This window comes from Anneissia japonica, unplaced genomic scaffold (assembly GCF_011630105.1).
Source record: "Anneissia japonica isolate Jap-2015-1 unplaced genomic scaffold, ASM1163010v1 scaffold287829_len2072220_cov186, whole genome shotgun sequence".
Lineage (NCBI taxonomy): Eukaryota > Metazoa > Echinodermata > Crinoidea > Comatulida > Comatulidae > Anneissia > Anneissia japonica.
The window spans coordinates 536,094-552,820 of record NW_022716075.1 but is presented as its reverse complement, the minus strand read 5'-3'; the positions used below and the strand labels follow the sequence as shown (position 1 = coordinate 552,820).

General features: G+C 34.4%; 1 protein-coding gene across 1 annotated transcript in view; it reads left to right on the top strand.

The window, feature by feature from the left end:
* Nucleotides 1-16,727, top strand: part of LOC117109550 (low-density lipoprotein receptor-related protein 1-like) — a 118,541-nt gene that overhangs the window by 76,246 nt on the left and 25,568 nt on the right. The window contains exons 42-63 of the mRNA XM_033251920.1: nt 581-817; nt 1,825-1,996; nt 2,413-2,617; nt 3,043-3,235; nt 3,382-3,510; nt 4,370-4,495; nt 5,141-5,257; nt 5,430-5,543; nt 6,559-6,717; nt 7,295-7,429; nt 8,288-8,404; nt 9,759-9,887; nt 9,997-10,116; nt 10,699-10,815; nt 11,514-11,621; nt 12,289-12,414; nt 13,271-13,399; nt 14,026-14,237; nt 14,762-14,949; nt 15,546-15,595; nt 15,978-16,125; nt 16,416-16,612. Of these exons, the coding sequence (XP_033107811.1) occupies nt 581-817; nt 1,825-1,996; nt 2,413-2,617; nt 3,043-3,235; nt 3,382-3,510; nt 4,370-4,495; nt 5,141-5,257; nt 5,430-5,543; nt 6,559-6,717; nt 7,295-7,429; nt 8,288-8,404; nt 9,759-9,887; nt 9,997-10,116; nt 10,699-10,815; nt 11,514-11,621; nt 12,289-12,414; nt 13,271-13,399; nt 14,026-14,237; nt 14,762-14,949; nt 15,546-15,595; nt 15,978-16,125; nt 16,416-16,612 (3,228 nt within the window). The remainder of the gene's footprint in view (nt 1-580; nt 818-1,824; nt 1,997-2,412; nt 2,618-3,042; nt 3,236-3,381; nt 3,511-4,369; nt 4,496-5,140; nt 5,258-5,429; nt 5,544-6,558; nt 6,718-7,294; nt 7,430-8,287; nt 8,405-9,758; nt 9,888-9,996; nt 10,117-10,698; nt 10,816-11,513; nt 11,622-12,288; nt 12,415-13,270; nt 13,400-14,025; nt 14,238-14,761; nt 14,950-15,545; nt 15,596-15,977; nt 16,126-16,415; nt 16,613-16,727) is intronic.

The following is a 16,727-nucleotide window of genomic DNA, read 5'->3' as shown; positions in this document are numbered from 1 at the left end:
TGCCTATGGTGTCCTCAATGATGACGGAAGAACTTGCAAAAGTGAGTTATAAATTATTTTTCTCTGAATTATTAATTAAATGAGTAAAAACATGGAAGTTGGTTATAATGTAAATTATATGAGTTTATTAGCTATAGACATATCAATCCATATAACATTATATAATGTATGTACATACAGGAGTGGATTTAAATAGCTCGGTGGTTGAGATGATTGCCTTCTAATCCCGTTGTCTTGGGTTCCGAACCTTGTTAAGCCGGGAAGTCGTTGTGTCGTGTGACGACATTCATCGTATGATAAAGCCAACTCGGCTAGATGACGCGACACTGTATGCTCATTGTCGGCAGTCTGAATGGATCGTCTTAAAAAAATGATCTGTTGCGTGCGTCATGTTGTGTTGCATTCTTTGTAAAATCGCGTCGGCTGACGACCATCAAGCACAGTGAGTACCTGGCATTACTCAGGTTGGATGCGGAAGTAATAAAAAGAAGAAGAAACTGTTTCCAGATGAAGACTGACATGACTGCGCAACAAAATATAATGCAAAATTAACCCGGTATTCTTGTTTTTTTTTTTGTAGATTACAATGCTTTCATAGTGTATTCTGAACGGAATCTCTTGCGTGGCCTAAGTAGTATGGAGGACAATAATGACATGTACCAAAATGCATTTGAACCAATCAAAAATGCCAATATTAAAAATGCGGTTAGCCTCGCTGTAGACTACAACAACCAGAAGCTTTTCTACACAGACATTCAATTGGGCAACATCGAGTCGATTAGGTTCAATGGAACTGGACAGGAAACGGTTGTATTTGGTGGGTTGCTATATATTTTACTGCCTGTTTTTAGAGTTTGGAAAATCAAATCAAAACTCAAATCGTTCCATTTATATTGCACCATTCAACAATCGTTACTTGTGGCGCAGTGGACTAGATTTTGCACTTTTCGGTAACTTTTTTCTCCCCCGAGGGTAGCTTCATGTCCTCTGTAGTGGGTAAACCGGCGCCCTCTTTAATCCAAAAAGGGATACAATTGTGGTTTGCTCATTGTGATGTGTTTCAAGCAGAGACTGTGACACAATATTAAAATGGTTTAAGCTTCATTCCATCCTTTAAGGCGATTGTTTGTGAAAGTTTGGGGTGGGGTGAAGGACGGGGGTAGTGGTTCTAGGATTGCAAACCTGCCAGCAAGTGGCTGATTATGAAAAGGGGGTTTGTTTCCATTCTATGTAGTAAAACTTTATTTATTCACGAAGCACATATCAACAAATACTGTACAAAGAAAAACCTTACAAATTGCAATACATTATCATCACAAAAAGCAAAAGTTACACACAGAAAATTAAATAATATAGATAAATAATGTATATGCAGTTAGCCTCGCTGTTCGTATCATTCGAGCATTAAGTTCAACATGTGTCATTAAAAGTTCAATTTACCATTCTTAGACGTAACTATTAATTTAGATAATGGTAAATTACCACATCAGTACACACAATACCTACAGACAACAATCGATACCTCTACTACAGAAGCTCACACCAATGCACTTTAAATGATCAACTACAGTCAATGCCTTCCACTCAAACAAATCTGCTCATGTCCATCCGACTATAACAAACACTTATCTCTTCTCACTGGCAAGTTATGTTAAATAACTACCCATTAAGTGTAATAAAAACTAGGATTGAAAAGCCTCACATAAATCTCGCACTGATCTCACATACAGACCTAAATATGATAATGATCGGCTACCTATGGTATTCGACTATAGCCCCAACATATGTATATATTTAAGTGTTGGAAATTACATGTCATTACAGGTGTTCGGTCTGCTGAAGGTCTGACCTATGACCCAGCATTCCAGGAGCTTTACTGGACAAGCTACAGCAACTCGTCTATCAACCGCCTTAAGCTTAATAGTGAGCCTGAAATTATTGTCCAACTGTCATCCAATGACAGGCCCAGGGGAATTGTAGTGGACTCATGCACAGGGTAAGTGTTGTTCTTTAATGTAAATGTTTTTCTTTCTCATTCATTTGTAAATCAAAAACATGTGCTAAAAAAAAAAAAATCATTTTTTTTTTTTTTTTTTTGATTATTTTAAGTTCTGTCCAGATTATCAAAGTTTCTTTGATAAAAAAAAAACTGTATGCCCTTATATAGTCATGATGTGCCTACATATGGTCATGATGTGATGTCATAGTGACCATATTTAGGTATTTAACATGTTTTTGTCAAATTTGATAATCTAGACAGGGCTTACACAGGAAAGCTTCAACACTAATAATCAAAACATCAAAACAGCTATTTAAATGCATAACAATATAAAAAAAAAATTTTTTAATATTTCTAATTTCAGTTGTAGCTATCAATGGTAGTTTATATTTTTCTCAACTTCTAAAATACAGATATTTATATTGGACTAACTGGAATGAGAATTCCCCAAGTATCATGAAATCTCGTACAAATGGCTTCCAGACGCAAACGATTATAACAGAGGATATTCGCACGCCAAATTCCATTGCGTTGGATCATACTGCTCAGAAGCTATATTGGGCTGACGCTCGTTTGGACAAGATAGAAAGGTGCGAAGTTGATGGGACAAATAGACATGTAAGTTTGGAGTTGTTGCAATATAATATTAGAAAATGTTTAAAATCTTGATTTAGTTACATATCCAGATTTGAAAAATGTTAATTACACATTTTACGCCAATGGCAGTGTGGAACATAGCTTTTGCAGAGCTATATTCTATGGTTCATTGAAACCCGTCCTTTCTTAGCTCTTCACTACTAAGAAATCAACTGCTTTTCCTTGCATTTAGAGTCATGAATATGAATGGTAATTACAAAATTCATCATTTAATGGCAGAATGTCATATCAGTTGTTTGTTATAACCACATAAAAGGGATTGCCACGTATGAGGACAGTGATTATGTTCACTATTGGCAATTCTTAGCTCAAGTGCCTCTATAGTGAATAAAAGTTAACCTCTGCTGGGTAAGCTTCTAATGTTAATTAACTTTTTTTTCCTCTAGATAATATTGACATCGGACCCAGTCCATCCGTTCGGCCTTGTGGTTCATGAAGACTACCTCTACTGGACTGACTGGGTGCGCCGTGCAGTAATACGTGTGGATAAATATACAGGTGGCAATCTAGTGGTGGTGCGCAAACAGCTCCCTCAACAGCCTATGGGAATCACAATTGCATTTAATGATACAGAAAAATGTACGTAAAGATATTTCATTCAGTTTTTAAATCAAAAGCATTTTTTGCAGTACAGGACTGTACTGTGTAATGGGGGTATATTTTAACTGTCAGGAAAAACAAAGAAATTATGGATAAAAAAAAATTGTTTTATTATTTCCTTGTAGGCTCACTGTGGCCCTGTAGTAACATCAACAACGGAGGCTGTGAGGGCACTTGCAGTACAGATGAGTTTGGACTTGTTAAGTGCACATGTCCACCAGAGAAGCTCGTCTCAGATACATACAGATGCATTAGTAAGATACAGTGTATTTTTAAACCTGTGGTGTTTGCATACTGTTGTTGTAAAGAAGTGTTGTGTGTATGGTTTTCAAATTAGTGATGTATAATTCAGCAGGCAGGCTTAACTATGCGGTCCAGACAGTCAACCTTAGCCTCTTTGAATACATTTGAGTTTAGCTTGCCTTCCAAAACCAGGATCTTGGTTTCAAATCCTGTAGATTATCATTTTTCCCCCATAAAACTAAATACAATTCTACTCCCTAAGCATCATGTTGAGGCATACTTTATTTAATTTGATTATTTTTTGTGAAACAAAGAAAATAAAAAAATAATAGGTTATTCTCAAAATGTGGCAAATTGCTTAATATCAACAAGTTACAATTGAGAAACTCTGATGCATACACTTTTATAGTAACAAAGGAAATACATAGCTAAAAAGAATATAGGGCTAGAAAAAAAGTATATGGCCCATCACTTTAAAGCTTATAATGGGGAGAAAATGAATTAATTGAAAAGTCCATTTTCATTTTTTGGCCCATTGATGCTGGGATTGTGATAGCATGCCCCATTCTGAACATAAAGAAACAATAAACACAATCTTCAGTGTAACACCTGTATACCATTAAATGAGAATAAAGTAAATACATTTCACCCTCCAATTTGAGACCACCTTTGGGATCTGAAAATTTGGGGTGGTCTCGGCGTTTGGTCTCGGCGTTTGGTCCCCACATAGAGCCTTAGAATAGTGTTAATAGATTGAAGATTGTTATTTAGTTCTTTGAAAAAGTGGTCTTGAATTAGAGGGGTCTTGAATTTGAAGGGTGCACTGTAATTGTAAAATTATAACTTAAGGTATTCTCTTCTTTTTATCAGATAAAACCATAGTATGTCCAGATGGTTTGTACGCTTGTCATGATGGTACCTGCATTAGCTATGAGTCTACCTGTGATGGACTAGATGACTGCCCTGATGGTTCAGATGAAACGGAAATTTACTGCTGTAAGAATTTTTATTGACTAGTTATATTTGAGGGCATTAATAAATGAATTTTTAATTTCTTGTTAGTTTTCTTTGTTCATTATATGTATTATGCATATATTGTGTATAGAGTGCTTTAGTTAATTATTTAATAAAATTGTTGCTGTTATACTTTGTTTATAATGTTTATCTATCTTCATTTCATTTCATTTTCTATTTTATTTATTTTTCTCAAAATAAAATTTAAAAAAATAAATAAAAAATAAAAGGAACAGTAAAGAACAAACACAAATAAATATGAAACAGGACACTCCAAAAGTGAACAAAATCACTGTCAAGATATTTTTTACAGCCCTTTAATATATAATAATGTATTATATTAATATAGTACCATCTGATTCTTTTTATGTAAGACTGATCACCTATCCTGTATTTTTTTTTAAAATAAATAAGTAAATAATGCAGTTATGTGTTATATAAAAAATAATCTTGCAGAAGACTGGTTGTCAAATAATTAATAGATATTACTGCTGTAAATTGTTTCATTTACATGACTACTTTGAGTAATGTAATTGATACAAACAAGATTGGCCTTTTTGGCTTTTTCCACATCAACTCAATATTAGCACTAACACTATTTAGTGTGTGCCCTGTTTTTTCCTTCAGCAATGAGAACATGCAGAGAGGGCTATTTTACTTGTCGTAGCGGCGGGTGCATTTCATTTGCTTTGCGATGTAATGGCAATGAGGACTGTCATGATGGGACGGATGAAGAGGATTGCGGTAAGTCTGATATATCTGATACATGAATTTAAATTATTTTGCAGGAAATACTTGAGCGGGTACTTTCTGTGACCTTTCCTCTTTAAAAACCAGAAGTTTCTTTAGGCCAAATTGTACCATGTCTACTCATGATATTATATATTTAAATAAAGAGTCTTTATTTCATTTCAAGTCTCGACGTGTGATGAAAATGAATTCCAATGCGATAATGGAAATTGTATTGACTCTTCACGTCGATGTGATTTCGGTGTCGATTGCGAAGATGCCACTGATGAAATTGGTTGCCGTAAGTTCCCATTAGCTTTGTGATTTTATATAAAATAATTTTTTAAATATTTTCTTTCAAATATACTGAGTACACTGTAAAATATGGAGATTTTTGCTCTGTGTTTTTATTAGCACTTTTCGCATCCCAAGAGTTTACTGTACAATATTATATTGCTGTGAAATTAAAAGGCTTAAATCAATTCTATAGTGTCCTCAAAACTTAACTATAATTACACCATATATTAATAACTAGTACTACAAATAGTGTGATCATTTTTTTGGGGAATGAAACTGTGATCTCAGATTTAAGCATTAATAATAATAATGAATCTATTACGTGAATACTTAACTGGATAAACTGACTAATTGCCATTGTTCCCGAAACAAAACACCCTTCAATTAAAATAGAACGGTCCGAACCAGGGTGCCATGTACGAACTGTCTCCTAACAATAGTCCTCATTCCCTATTCGACGGTGTTTTTATAAGGAGCCCTTTTGATGCCGAGGATAAGCTACGAAAAGCCACATGCATTTCAGAACCAGAGATTTGTTCCTGTGTTAATGAGGAATTTTTTTGTTGCAAGAAGATATTTGAATTTATATAGCCCATAATGTGACCTCTGTGCACTTTTACAGCCGGAAGTGAGATAAATTTAAGACATAAATTATTAAACGATTTACCTAATACACTAGATAAATAGATACTATATAAATATTATTAACATGATTTATTTTAAGTTATGATACATTTAAAAAATACAGTAATTCTAAGTTTTTTCCATGTATATAATTAGTTTTTTCTTGTCCTTATATTACCTTTTTTACCTTTCTTTTCATATCATATCTTTCTTCTCTTCATTTTTCTTTAATGGTACAACTCTGTTACCATAGTTAGGATAATTAGTGTGATAATTTATATCATTTCTATTAATTTTAAAAATTGACTAAATTCCTTTGTTAAATTAGTGAAGGAACAGCTGTTATCTAAAATGGTATTAATTTAATTTAATTTAATTTATTTATTTTAATGTAGCTGACAAAAAATGTAGTTCATTTGCGATGTTCCGCCTGGAAGTGCCGCTTCCTGATGGAATGGTCTTAAATGAGTGCACCAACACCACTCTGTGCTATCTACCCTCCTGGAGGTGTGATGGGGAGAATGATTGTGGAGATAACAGCGATGAGATTGGATGTAAGACTTAAATTTAAATTAAGTTTATATCATTTTTATTAAGTCTTCCCCAAACATAAAACAATTTCAGTGAGTTAACATGAAAACATGTATGAAATATGAATATGTAATGCATATATATTTGTAAACCATCTATATGACAAGTGATTTAATAAAAAATAATAAGAAGATGTAAAAATATCAATGAAGAATGACGACATTAACAAAGGAATAATATTTAACCATTACAAAATCTATAATAAATAAAGGTATATTCGTACCAGAAATGCTGGCTTTCTTGTCAATAAGATTAGGACTGATAACATTACTGAAATTGTTTCTATCATATACAGTATATGTTTCTTTGGAAAAACATTTTACACCATCGTTTGAATTAATTGGTCCAAAATCAATTCAATATGTAGCCACCTTAACCTTAACATGTATGTTGCGATTTGTCAATTTTAAATTATAGATATTATTAAAAATTATTTGTAATGTGTGAACAAAACAAAGCAAATTATACAAATTTATTCATGAAATAATTTATACATTCAGTATATTTAATGCACTTAATAAGTATTACTTATTGTTTCAGGCGATCCAACAAAACAGCCAGAATGCGAAAGTGATTTCTTTCTCTGCACCAATACAAAACGGTGCATTCCAGCAGCATGGAAATGTGACCAAGACAACGACTGCGGTGACAATGAGGATGAAGATGAATCATGTGGTAAGATATACAATTAATAAAATAATTATTTCATTAATTAATTATTTATTTGATTTAATTATTTATGTTGGTACTAATCAACTACAACACTTGATTATTGCCATTTTATGTTACGCTACTGTCGGCCATTTTCCAAACAATTACGTAGTTTTTTCTTCTGTGAATTTTTTTCCCATTTTGGCCAAAATTTGCAAGACACTAGACACTAGATTGTGTTTCTTTGTTGTCTATTGCAAGAAGATCGTTATTTATTTTCCTTGGATTTTCGGATTTATTTTTTAAGAAGTAGTTTTAGAGAGAATGACATATCCTTTATTTAGCTTGATTTATAGTCAGTTCTTTGTTTAATTGTGTAATTTGGAAGTTTTCATTCCTTGCAAATACTTCAAATTTGCTGGCTGATAATTTAATGATTTTTGTCCAGCTGCCATTTACAGATCATATTTAACGAATATTTGCTTAGAGTGCCACCTACAAACAGTAGGTGGCACTGGTTATCAAGCTCTATCTACTGATTCGTCGCCTGACGGTCCCGTTGTGCGCAGTTTAACAAATGAGGCTTGCCGTCACAAAACCAGCGTACTCTCGCTACATGTTAAACTACGTAATTAGAATAAGAATATGGTAGTATTGTATTGTTCAGAGGAGCCGTAATACTTTCTTTACTCATAACTTTGACAATTGCCGATTCCAGTAAATGACGCATAATTTCAAAGCTTACAATGTGTAGAGTAAGAATATATTAAATAGTCAATTTTCATTTTTTGGTGGCTGATCCTAATTTTGGTATGGCAATTGCCTCAAATTTTAAAATTATCAAATCTTTTTTTGTATTCATATTTTTTTTTGTATCTTCAGAATACACATGTCTGGATGGCCAGTACCAGTGTGAATCTGGTAGGTGCATTCCTGAAGCTTGGAAATGTGATGGCGATAATGATTGTGGTGACCAATCAGACGAGGTCGATATCTGCGGTAACTATACAAAAATAGCACATACTTCATCATGTTAGGATATCAAGGTTATAATTCTGTGATTATTATTTGGGTGCTGTAGGAAGTCAGGCTCCTATAAATGTTCTCAAGGACACCTGTTTTTAGCTCCGATGAGGAGCCCTAGAAACACACGGCTGATTGATTAATAGATCTTTTTTAGATGTACTGCCTCTATTATACTGCCCTCATGAGGCTGATTGATTAATAGTTGATTAATAGATCCTTTTTAGCTCTACTGCCTCTATTATACTGCCCTCATGAGGCTGATTAGTTAATAGTTGATTGATTAATAGATCCTTTTTAGCTCTACTGCCTCTATTATACTGCCCTCATGAGGCTGATTAGTTAATAGTTGATTGACCAATAGATCTTTTTTAGCTCTACTGCCTCTATTATACTGCCCTCATCAGAGCTTTCGCATTTACGAGAACTTGTTTTCATTATATATTTCAACTTTATCATATTTCTTCAATTTTTTTTTCTTTAACTTTTCGATTACCTGCAGTACCTCAAACTTTACCTTTTGACCTAATTGTTAAGAGTGCAACTACACTAATTAGCTAATTAGGCAAATTAGCCATTGCGCACAAACCGAGAAAATGGATTTTTCGTTTTCACAAAGAAACACAAACTTTAAGTGGGTTATCAGAAGATGCACATGCAGCATTGCTATTGTTGTGATCGTGTAGATGAGACCTGGCTGGGGTAGGGCTAGAGGAAAAAGATTAAATTCCCTGATTTTCCTAGGCATATCTGTTCCCTTCTTGCAGTATAACCTGGCATAGGCCTATACACATGCATCAAGTGTGGAATTAGTAGTAAAAACATAGTGGTTTTAGCAGGATTTTTGTAGGCTTATAATCGACCTTGACTACAATGGTAAAACATAACTAAGTTTGTGTCTGACAACGGAGCGTGTACGGCGCATAAAATGAGATTTTCGTTTTCACAAAGAGAGACAAACTTCTCTGTACGTGTAAACAGCCTATGCTGAGTAAATTTTTAACGTTTTCATGAACCGACACAAACATTTCACGCTAATTTACAGGTTAATTAAAGGTAAGAATAGAAAAATAAATTGAACATTTGAATTGTTTAATGCTTTATCTTTAATAATATATAAAAAATATTAAAAATTTTGATATCTTGATAGTGAAATTTACGAATTTGTGAAGAAGTCCACTTCAAACATGTTTTTTTCAAAATGTTTTTGTCTGAATTGAAGTTTGTATCTCTTTGCGAAAACGGTGACGAAATATGATGAACAGAACTAGTATATATGTATATCCATGACACTTACTCCTCATTCTCTTTTTACTGTGATTGGTTATAGATACCAAGACTTGTGCTTCAGGCATGTTTTTGTGTGAAGGATCTAACATCTGTATTTCGTTATCTTGGCTGTGTGATGGGGATGTTGATTGCGTGAATGGTACCGATGAGTACCCTGTAATGGACTGTGGTAAGAGAAATCGAAAGGTTTCATCGGTTAATTCTCGCTATCGATATTTGCATTAGAGTTCAGTGGTTACTTCATTCACAATATGAAATTAAACTAATTTCTTTGACAGCTCATACTAGTTGCTATGAAGGTGAATTTGCGTGTGCAAACGAGCGCTGTATCCAAGAATCATGGACATGTGATCATGAGGATGATTGCGGTGACAATAGTGATGAACATGATGCATGCGGTAACTTATTTTTGTTTACAATCTTGTAAATATCATCAACATCAATAGTTTATCAATCATTCAGTTTGATTTCTTTTCTTATTAAAACTTTAGTATTCTAATATTGGTTTGGTTTCCCAACCTTGAAATCACTGTTTCAATCCTTCGTTGTGCATTTCGCTTGTGTCCTTGAGCAATGCACTTTATCTACATTGGTCCATTCTACCCAGCTGTATCAATTGGTATCAGCAAATTGCTGGGGGTGACCTGCAGTGGACTGGCATCCAAATCAGGGACACTATCAGTCTCATCCGCTTCGCGCTACAGAAACTTGGGATAAGCTCCAGCCTTATGAGCCCAGTGGCTGGGCAAGGATTTACTTATGAATGGGTGCATTTCGATAGATCCCTGATCAGCGACAAGGGCATATCCCTAAATTGCTAGCTGACTTTGCGTGGAAATTCCTTTGTCACTATCCAGGCTTTTTTATTTACAATTAAGGACATGTTTCACAGTACTTAGAGATTTGATTGTTTCCACTAGCTTTTTATATGGCCTGTTGAGATGAAGAACATATAAACAATTGTTAACTTTTATTTGCAGAGTATGCAAAGTGCACAGACAATGAATTTGAATGCGCAAACCTAAGGTGTGTGGTAAAGAGCTGGCGGTGCGATGGTGCCGATGATTGCCAGGATAACTCAGACGAGGACGGTTGTGGTAAGAATCACTTTAGAACATGTGCTGTAAGCGGTCTTCAGACGTTCTTAACGCTTAGCCAGCTTTAATCGTGATGTCACTACTGGTCTATGATTATAGACCATTGCTATACAGCGGTCTAACCAGTTAGCCATCAAAAATTTTAAAGCCTACTCGGAGGAGGCTTAAAATGGTCTTAAATCATTTTCCAACGGTCTCAACTACCAGTTAAGACCGTTTTATAGTAATCTGCCCATGAATTGGTTGAGATGCTTTGTTTCCAATTTCTGACAAATTACATTGAAATTCAATTTCCAGTTCTTTTGATCTATTTTGGCACAATTTTTTATAAGCAATAGCCTTTCTTTGTATGAATCAATCAATCAATCAATAACAAACAAACTAAGTAAAAAAATAGTTTTCCTCTTTTTTTCAGCCACTCAGTGATTGAAGAGGGAGTTCTTATAGGTTCCTAGTTCCAAAGAAAACAAGCGTAGTGCACCCTCAAATTCAATTCCATGACACGTCTAAACCGAGACAACATTTTCAAAGAACCAAATAATAATCATCAATATTTTAACACAAAGCCAACCCTCTAAATGGAGACCGAACCGCGAGACCACCCCAAATTTTTAAGTACCGTGTGTAGTCTTAATTAGAGGGTGAACATATTTATCATTCATGATGTATTGACTGTACTTGTCTTTTGTTACATGTAGATGACAGCCCATTTTGCTGTACAGAATCATCCGATAAGTGCTTAAACTCAACAGTTGTTTGTGATGGAAATCTTGATTGCGAAAATGGAGCTGATGAACGAAATTGCAGTAAGTTTGTTGATGATGGTGATGATAATAATAATAATAATGTATGTACTGAGTATTCAGTACATTTCCACGTCAGGTAGGGCAAACTTACACCTATACACGTTTCTCCTGACGCAAATTTAGTTATTGTCTATTCCATCACGACAATAACAGTTACTATCAGTAATATGGGAGTCTAATTTTTATCTGGATAAACTAAATATTTAGCCTCCCTAAAGAACGAAGATCTGGGGAGGCTATTGTTTTTACCTGTATTCTTATTCATGTTGTTGTCATCATCTTGTCACTGTTGTCGTTGGTAGTAAATTGATTGTTACCATGATAACTAATCTGGTAAATCTGATTGGTTTCAAACTCCTACTTATTAATTCTCGGAGAAAAATCACACCACGGGTAGGCTCTGCTTTTGCTGCGCAGTGTAGAAGGATTGTTTCTAGTTAATGCTTATATCTAAGACTTGGATTGCAATGCTTGAAAATAGGAAATGATAGCAAATATGATACTTCTGTCTTTGCCAAAAAACTTTTGTATTCCCATATATAGTCATTATGTGCCTATATATGGTAATGATGTGGTGTCGTCATGACCATATTTAGGTATGTCGCATGTATTTAGTAAAATACAATTTGATAGTCTGACAGGGCTTTATTCATCTCCTTTTGTATAGACACGACGTGTACTGGGAATCTAGGGTTATTACTGTGTCAACACACTTGCATCGATACAAAACAAGGATACAAATGCGTTTGTAACACAGGCTATCAACTGCAAAGTGATGGATATACGTGCGAAGGTAAGCATACAACTACTATGCAAATTTACATGACGCTGATGAAAAAGACACTTATTAACGTTGATTCAACAAGAATTTCACTAATTCCAGTAACTTTTTTAAAGCTCTTGTCAAATTTTACATGAAAATTAATGTGATATGCCCATATTTGTGTGTAACATGACATCAAATTTGTCAAATAAAATTTTTGTCCACACTAAAAAATTTTTGAAAAAAAAAAACTGTTGTACATGTATGCCCATATATAGTCATGATGTACCTATATATAGTCATGATGTGATGTCATCATGACCATATTTAGGTACGCCACATGATTTAGTCAAGTAAAATTTGATTGGACTTTTCAAGCAGCCAAAGCTCTTTTGCTTCAAGCTGCATTTCAAGATCTTTTATTTTCGTATACTGTAATTGCAAATTTACAATTTCACGATTTTGCCTATCATAGAATTTTTTAACCTGTAATTTTCATAATTATACTACAGTATATAGAGACTCAGGCAAAAACCAATGCCAACATCATCAAAGATGATAGGTATTAGGGAGATTTTGCAGCCTTACGAAAGGGATAACGAATATGAATACGTCATCATTATCTGTCATTCGTGCATTAAAACATTGTTGACTATACGCTGAATGAGCTGAATATGATTCTTGATTCCTGCAAAAGGCATGAATCGCCTGAGTAGTGACATACAGGCTACTGCAGGTGAAGGGTTGTTAAAAAATTGGTGACATAACCATATTCGTAAGTTTTTACGGAAAACTCGCCTGTCCTGAACAATCTGCTTAGATTACTTTCATAAAATTGCCGAAATAATTCTACCAAACTTCATCTGTGCGTTTTGTTCTAATTTAGACTTAAATGAGTGCAATACAACATTTCCTTGCTCGCAACAGTGCTTCAACAGTATCGGAAGCTACCGCTGTGGTTGTTCTCCAAATTATATTCTTGATCTAGATGGTCGAAGATGCAAAGCAAATTCAGGTAATCCTGTTTTGTTTTTTGTTAATGATAATATATAATTTTTTTGACATTTCACTTTTACATCAATGGCTTAGTAAATCTTAATCAAAAGAAAAAGACAACTTAAGTTATTTCTTTTTTTAAAATCTTAAGCATCTTGGGAATTTTTTACGGTGGATATGATATATGCAGTACATAAATCATATTAATTATTATTTCTTAACTTTGTGTATTATATATGTATATATGGATATATTTCCACAAAACTAGACAACCTTGCCAACAGTGAAACTTATTTATTGGGTCATTGTACCACTGTATCGGGACAGTCGCATCGTAGAATATCAACCATCTTTAATATTCTCTTGACGAAGTAGGACTGTTCCTGACAATACGTTGTGTCAGGCTGCACCGTACGAACCTGTCTGAGTTGGCCTTTAGAATCTTTAAAATCTTGAGTGCATCACGTTTTTTGATTACTATATTTTTATATCATCTTCCACAGATGTTAAGCCAATTATCTACTTCTCCAATCGCTATTTTATATGGAAGGTCACACGAAGCTGTCTGAGTTGGCGTTTAGAATCTTAAAAATCTTGAGTGCATCAAGTTTTTTGATTACTATATTTTTATATCATCTTCCACAGATGTTACGCCAATTATCTACTTCTCCAATCGATATTTTATACGGAAGGTCGATTCAGACGGCCACAATTATGAACGTGTGTCACAGCTGTTGCCGTTGGTCAACGTAGTGGCATTGGATTTTGATTGGTATGAGATGAAACTGTACTGGTCAGATGTTACCCAAACTGGAAGCAAGATCAGCCGTATGAATATGAATGGAACTGACATTGAGGTATATATTCCATATATATTTATTATTATGAGTATTAAAGGTGTTGTTTTGGTCATTTCTGCTGATCCATTATACATTAAGCTTCGCATCACCTATTCAAGAGAAATGCTTATTTGATGAATTGTAATTCATTTCAAGCTTCATTGTACCCTTGTAAATAGAACATTTGTTTTACGCTACAATTCTTGTATTTCTATTTTCTTAGTATTTTAAATATTTTTATCTAATTAACTTTTGCCAATGATTTCGTTGATGAATTTATACATATATATATTTATATATTTCAGATTTTTACTTGACTATTTTATGCTAATTAACGTTCTCATTGGCGTCAGAGAGCCACATTACAGTGATTTAGTTTAAATATTTGGCCCTCCTGTCCCGCAAATTGAACATTTTTTTCCTCTCTTTTGTGTCGGTTTTATTGTTCTTTGGATTAAATAAATGAAATTGAAGATCCGTTGTTGCAGAGTTATTAAGATTGCTAGATACTTATATTTATTCTTATTATGTTTCCTTCGTAGGATCTTCATAAACTTGGTGTAAGAAACCCAGACGGATTAGCAGTGGATTGGATTGGCCGTAACCTGTATTGGTGTGACAAGGGCTTAGATGTGATAGAAGTTTCGAAGTTGAATGGACAGTACCGCAAGACTCTCATTAAGAAGGGCCTTGATGAGCCAAGAGCCATTGTTCTGAATCCAGTAAAAGGGTAAGGGGAGGGATATTTTAGTGTAAAATTATGAATAGATTTTATGTTATTTAATTCATGTTTCATTCTGAAGAGGGTATTTAATTAAGAGGCACCCCAAACATTTTGTCAAGAGGAAGATTCTGAAATTTTGCAGTTCTATGGATATGATTATAGTGATGAGAAGAGAATTACTTAAGTTGCATCATGATTCTAGGGGCTAGACATGTTGGAGGGCTAGGCTGTGTGATGGGGAGTTCATGTTGAGGGTAGGTTATGCTAAGGCTAGTCTATTCTTCATGTTTACTTCATCCTGAGAGCCTACTAGGCAATCTGTAGTATAGATACAGTAGACCATGTTGTAGGGCCAGTCCTTCCTGTGCAGCTAGGCCTGCTGCCTGTGCTAGCTGCACATGAGATACACATGTGTATCACTATCCTATGTTGTAAAGCTTGTACAATTTCATGTGCTTGCTTAAGCTGAGGAGTCTCTGTGAATGGTTTTGGATCATGCTGAATGATTGAAACTGAGAGGCTAGGCCATGTAGGCGATCATGCTATTGTTTATGAACCTAAAATCACTAGATCTCATAAACCTAAATTTTTTTCTTTTTCAGAGAAATGTTTTGGACTGACTGGGGTGTAAATCCTTACATTGCCAGAGCAGGTAAAATAGCATATTCACTAATTTAATGATTTTTAAATCCCTGTTAAAAGTAGGTCTGTGTAGTAGTTACATTAAATATGTATTTTTAATTTCTAATTGGAAAGTTTATACAATACGCAGTACAATATATCTTTTACTTTTACTGCTTATTGGATACACAAGTAAAGAATGTATTTTACACAAGTAGTATATGTATGTATATATGTATATGAAGCCTCAATGTCCAATGAGAGGACAGGAGAGCGTTAAGGTTAAGTATATGTATATTGACACATTTACCCACATGTTGCTTATACCGTCATCAGAGGGTGCCATTTTTTATATGTATGTATGTATAAAGGTTATGTATGAACTTATAAATCTTAGTATCAATTCTTAATAGATATGGATGGTGAAAATGTACAAAAGATTGTAACTGAGAAGTTAGGCTGGCCAAATGGTCTGACTATCGACTACACGACAGATTACATTTTCTGGGCTGATGCTAGGGAGGATCGCATAGAGTTTTCCACCAGTACGGGACAGAACAGGTAATATTATTTGGCATTTTAAAATATAACCAATGTATCGATGCATAGGCCTACCATATTAACAAGCAGAATTTCAGAATATTCTATATGTTTGTAATCTTGGTTGACAAAAAAAAATTAGCTCTCAGCTCAGTTTTCATTTTGGAATTAGGATTTAGCTCTGCATCCTTAATTCTCGCACTGCCCCTTCCCACTCACTATGCTGATACCTGTGCACACTTCTGCTGTAATGTTGCTTTAATCCATTGTAACTAATTTGATGTTATTTTTCTCACTGTTCTTCTTGATAGGAGAACAATTATTAGTCACAGTACTCCACATATTTTTGCACTCACCATGTTTGAGGACTGGATTTACTGGACCGATTGGGAGAACCGGACAATAAACAAAGCTCATAAGTACACTGGTTTAAACCAGACGGTACTTGTTACTAGTCTTCACCGACCGATGGATTTGCACGTAGTCCACCCTTTAAGACAAGTTTCAGGTACAGATGGGTTTAATTTTGTAATAATATCAATGAGATAAGGTCAGAATTATTTGTTGTGTTTTAGTATATGTTGTGCTTTGATTCTGAGTGTTTGCATATTTCTTCCCCAGTT